The sequence below is a fragment of the Mobula birostris genome, chromosome 13, assembly GCF_030028105.1.
Source record: "Mobula birostris isolate sMobBir1 chromosome 13, sMobBir1.hap1, whole genome shotgun sequence".
NCBI lineage: Eukaryota > Metazoa > Chordata > Chondrichthyes > Myliobatiformes > Myliobatidae > Mobula > Mobula birostris.
The window spans coordinates 13,158,836-13,164,230 of NC_092382.1; the positions used below are offsets into that span (position 1 = coordinate 13,158,836).

The following is a 5,395-nucleotide window of genomic DNA, read 5'->3' on the forward strand; positions in this document are numbered from 1 at the left end:
GTGGACATGATATAAGTCCTGGAGGATCTGGGCATAGATATTCTTTTTGAACTGTTTAATGTCATATATGAGTCTGGTGTATGCTCTGACGATCTCTTGAAGTCAGTATTTATAACTCTGCCAAAAATTCCTGAAACTATTGACTGCGAAAATTATACAACAATCAGTCTGGTGAATCACATAATAAAGATTTTGTTGAGACTTGTTCTGAGTCGAATTAAAAACAAGTTAAGTCTAGCAACTTCTAAACTGCAATATATGTTTATTGACGATAGAGGAACTAGGAACGCAATTTTCATACTATGAATGCTTTCAGAAAGGGCCATTGAATATCAAAGTGATGTCTTTTTATGTTTTATTGATTTCACTAAAGCATTCGACAAAGTGAAACATGAAAAGTTCTTTCAACTCTAGCTGAACTAAACACTGACGGAAGGGGCCAACAACTGCTTCAAAATTTATATTGGAATCAAACAGCGACAGTTAAAAAAAGTATGATAAAATAAGCAGTTGGACTAAAATTCAAAGAGGAGTTAGACAAGGATGTGCTGTCTCACTGGAATTATTTAATATCTATAGTGAAATGATTCTCAGAGAAATAGAAGACCTAGATGGGATAAAAATTGGAGGTGTTAACATCAACAATATAAGATATGCAGACGATATCACCCTAATAGCAAGTGCTGCAGAAGACCTACGCATCCTCCTAAACAAAGTAGTACAAACAAGTGCAGATTTTGGTCTAACCACCAACTGTAAAATAAAACAAATGTATGGTAATATCAAAACAGCAGGATACGATTTAATGAAGCAGGAAGGTAGATAGAGTTTGGATGTCCTTCAGTAATGTTCCTAACAAAGCACCCATGGCAGATACAGGGACGCGGAGATGAATTGGCAAACTAGTCACAGGATTAGCTTGGTAAATGGATGAGGATGGTCATGTGCCAGCTTGTCTCTCCTCCCGGACGCCGGCAATAAGCGGCGAGCTGGAGATTTGCTGATGTATCCTTTGTTGTTTGTAAAAGAGTATGTGAAACAAAATATGACTTGATCCACGTTGTGAAATAAAAATCTGGGAGACAATATAGACCTTTGGAGGGTCGTTTTTGGTTGTAATCTTGCAATGCCAGGCCATACCTTTCTGAATGGAGGAGGACAGTACAGCGGAAGTGGATTGTGTTATTCTTGCATTGTTCACCGAGGCTTTGAGTGGAAGAATTCCGACTCGGTCTTACAGCTATACGGAGCACTGGTGATAACAGACTGAGAGCAATGGGTGCAATTCTGATTGCCACGCCATGGAAGGATGTTGTAAGAACTGAGCTATGGTAGATCAAAATTCACCAGATTGTTTCCTGGACTGTGGGGATAAACTATAAGGAAAAGTTTGATTGTCTGAAATAAAAAATGAAATGAATGGTCCTTGTAAAAGTTTATACAATTATGAGGAGGTGTATATTGTACAGATAGCCAACAACTTTGTCTTCTCCTATGTCAGCAATGGCACGTCCATACACAGATCTGAAGACATTCTTTTTCTCGCCCAGTGCGGCGTGGTTATGTCTGCAGCAGACGTGCTGAATGCAGGTGATAATAAAATAATGGAAACGTGTCTGGATAACCCTTGGTTAACAAAGGTAGAGAGGGATACGGGCTGCATTATGGCTCTGGGGATTGGCATAGGTCGCCATAGTCGAGCTGGGGCAGCATCTATGCAATATAGATTCCGCACTGCAATCTACAAGAAGGTAGCTCCGTCACAGCGCTGACCGCAGCGAATCTGCACTGCCAGTGTAAAAGTCATTCCGATGACTCCACCTTTACCCGAGTTACCCAGCGGCCAAATGAGCCCTGAGTGTCAACGCAGCTGTGAAACGTAACGAGTGAATGAAATCAACTGAGTGATCGGATACCAGGATTGTTGATGCCGTCACGGCTATCAAGGACGCTTCTGCACAGAAATGGATTTATATTTGATTCCAAGTCAATTTAATAGCGAGACACATTATAGTTGAACACATAAAACGCAGATGTACATCGCGACCCAATAACAGATTTCCGATGCGCAGAATTAGTGGGTAATGAACTTTCGAACTTTAGGAACATGTGCTTTGCTTTACCTGTGTTTTTTAACCAGTATTAAAAACAAAGTCCAAGGAGATTTTAACACCAGCCGCATTTCCTCTCTAAACTTAGTCTGGGTCGCTGTATAAATACAGGCGTTCGTGCAGGAACTCAGATACATGATCATGTGGCCGGCTTCAATGGCGACATAGGCAGAGTCGGAGTAATCGCCTTCGTAATACGCGGTTCCTGCGAGTCGGGTGATCTGAAAGATCACAGTGACCGACAGCCACAACAGAATGAAACTGCCGGACACACTAAAGAGTAAAATGATGGATTTCCGGCGGCCTTCCATCTCCGGATCCTTCTGTGTTTGACTGCCTTGACCGCGCAGTCCGCGGCGCACTTTACTGGCTAATAAAATGCGCCTTACCGTCAGACAGTTAAACAGGGTTATCAGAACAAAAGGTAATATAACCGTTAAAATACTCTGCAGAAAGGAGAATGCGACGCCCACAAGAGACGTAATGAACCATGAGCTCGGCTGACAGCCCCATTGAATACCGTTAATTACACGCACAGGTTTATACTCAAATAGATACGGGACGTTCTGTAAATGCATCAGGAGCGGCACGGTTATAATGCCGGCAACAGCTGTCCTCGCCGTGCAATATTTCGTTTTAAGCTTCCGACAACAGATCGCTACAAACCGATCGGCTGTGAACAGGACAGTGTACCAGACCGAGGTTTGCAGGCAGGTCGAATTGAAGTACAGGACGACCTTACAGGCGGATGTGTAGGACAGGAAGGAGAATGGAAACTGGTACATGACGATTTGATACACAATTACACAGACGATCATCACCAGGAAATCTGCCATTGCCATGAAAGCCATGTAGAGCGATATACATTTGGAAAGGCCACAATTCCCTCGGAAGAGGACCACCGTTGTCAATAGGTTCGCTAGGGAAAGAGTCACAAATTGTGAGTTACAAACAGGGCGAGGAGAAACGTTCTCGGAATCCAAAGTGAAAATACTAATCCGACTGTGATCGGCAAAATTACCGGGTAAATATGTTCCAAGAGAGAATAAAAACTCCTCATTCAGTGTACTAAAACAGTTTGCATTCGAACTGCGCATTTGCTCCTGGTAAAGTTGCTGGTGACGTGCTCTCGATGTCACCTTGGCGATGTAACCGAGAGGGGGCAGCACTGCTCCCGGTTAAGTTGCTGGTGACGTGCTCCCGATGTCACCTTGGCGATGTAACCGAGAGGGGGCAGCACTGCTCCTGGTTAAGTTGCTGATGACGTGCTCTCGATGTCACCTTGGCGATGTAACCGAGAGGGGGCAGCACTGCTCCTGGTTAAGTTGCTGGTGACGTGCTCTCGATGTCACCTTGGCGATGTAACCGAGAGGGGGCAGCAGTGCTCCTGGTAAAGTTGCTGGTGACGTGCTCTCGATGTCACCTTGGCGATGTAACCGAGAGGGGGCAGCACTGCTCCTGGTTAAGTTGCTGGTGACGTGCTCTCGATGTCACCTTGGCGATGTAACCGAGAGGGGGCAGCAGTGCTCCTGGTAAAGTTGCTGGTGACGTGCTCTCGATGTCACCTTGGCGATGTAACCGAGAGGGGGCAGCACTGCTCCTGGTAAAGTTGCTGGTGACGTGCTCTCGATGTCACCTTGGCGATGTAACCGAGAGGGGGCAGCAGTGCTCCTGGTAAAGTTGCTGGTGACGTGCTCTCGATGTCACCTTGGCGATGTAACCGAGAGGGGGCAGCACTGCTGCTCATTTGCCGTCACAACCCAGAAAAATAGGGGAGATCACCGTCTTCTCCCATACCTCCCTTGCGCCCTACACTCCCTACCCGTGGGATCGTCATTTCAATGGCCCTTATCCTCGAAGCCCCATTCAGACACCAGCCGTAGGGAATGAGAGCCGTGACAGAGCTGAACACAGCAGCTGTAGGAGGATCGGCTGACGTGCAGCCGACAGAATCCACTCAACGGAACTCACTATTATTGAGCCGGTACTGGCCTGGAGTAAGTGGGGCCGTGCCCGCTGTCGGTCATCAGCCCCAGGGTGAAACCGATGCACTCGTTCCCTCCGTTTAGTCAATGAATGAGCGCCGGGTCCGGTGAACAGAATCGGACTTCACTGACTCGTTTAGTGTCGCTTGTACGCAATCTAGCTTAAACTCGAATAATTTCAGAAACGTCTATCAATAAATAAGTTCTTCCACTTGGATATATCCGCCATTTTTGATCACATTCGTTATCATCTTAAAGGTGCGATAGGGAGAAATTAATTCAAATCTACAGGTGGGCACCCCATTCTTGTGCTAGCTATATTTACTATAATTCCCAACTGGTTCGGGTAAGACATCTAATGAAAGGTTTGATCGGAAATGCACAAAGGGGGGAGGGAAGGAGAGGGAGAGAGTGAGTGAGCGAGAGAGAGAGAGAGAGAGAGAGAGAGAAAGAGAGAGAGGGGGGGAAGAGAGAAAGAGAGAGACACAGAGAGACAGAACAAGAGAGATTGTGCGAGAGGGAGAGAGAGAGAGAGACAGTGAGAGAGAAAATTCAGCTACGGTGGCAGTTGGTACAGTCCGCAACGCTCCCACAAATCGTCCTGTTCTACTGCTCCTTCACCAAAAGTTAGGTCACAAAATATATTTCAATCTGCAACAATCCCGGTATCAGAATTACGCTGACAGTGGTGAACAGCGGAGAGGACTGATCTCCCTGAATTTCAGCAGCATCGTCTACGATGAACTTTGGGGGCGGGATGGGGGGTCGGGGTGACAGTGAACTTGACCCTGCATCAGCGTGTGGAGCGGAGACGAACCGGTCAGCAGCGGTAGTCTGCCGTGTCTCCGCGCTGGGGCGGTTTCGCCGGGAAACAACACCCAGTGAAATGACTGTTAATAGAAGTCCGACCCTAACATTTCAGACAGAGGATGTGTCGACTTACCCGGAACACCGAAAGCTGCGAGAATAGGGTAAAATACAATCGTCACATGCCGGATTGTTGGTAGAGCCATTTTCGGGTGTTGTGCAAAATGCACCGCACTGCTCGCACTGAGAGCCACTCGCCTGCGTTCTGACCTCGCTGCCCTTTTATACATTAATCTATACCCCGGTGAAAAAAACACAGAGGCTGCACAATAACTCGAGTTAGTTACAGTCAGTTAACAAACAAGGCGCCGTTTCTCTCGGCACCGCGGGGAATACTTAAAGCTCAGTCCAGAACACCGTCTAGTAAAGTAGACAATCAGAAAGTTTTTAAAGCTGTTCCCCGCACTCCGGATTGAAATGCCAGTCATCACC

General features: G+C 46.5%; 1 protein-coding gene across 1 annotated transcript; it reads right to left on the reverse strand.

Annotated features, from left to right (window-relative positions):
* Positions 1–2,119: 2,119 nt before the first annotated feature.
* On the reverse strand, positions 2,120–5,109 carry LOC140207813 (probable G-protein coupled receptor 139). The gene is made up of 2 exons (XM_072276376.1): positions 5,040–5,109; positions 2,120–3,030 (listed from the first exon to the last, which is right to left on the reverse strand). The coding sequence occupies exons 1-2, from the start codon at positions 5,107–5,109 to the stop codon at positions 2,120–2,122; spliced, it is 981 nt and encodes a 326-aa protein (XP_072132477.1).
* Between the last annotated feature and the right edge of the window lie 286 nt (positions 5,110–5,395).

Excerpts from the sequence above, each read along its gene's own strand:
- LOC140207813 (XM_072276376.1), bottom strand. The coding sequence starts at position 5,109 with ATGGCTCTACCAACAATCCGGCATGTGACGATTGTATTTTACCCTATT. Across the intron at positions 3,031-5,039 it reads CGCAGCTTTCGGTGTTCCGG|CGAACCTATTGACAACGGTG; the intron begins GTAAGTCGACAC and ends CTCTTTCCCTAG.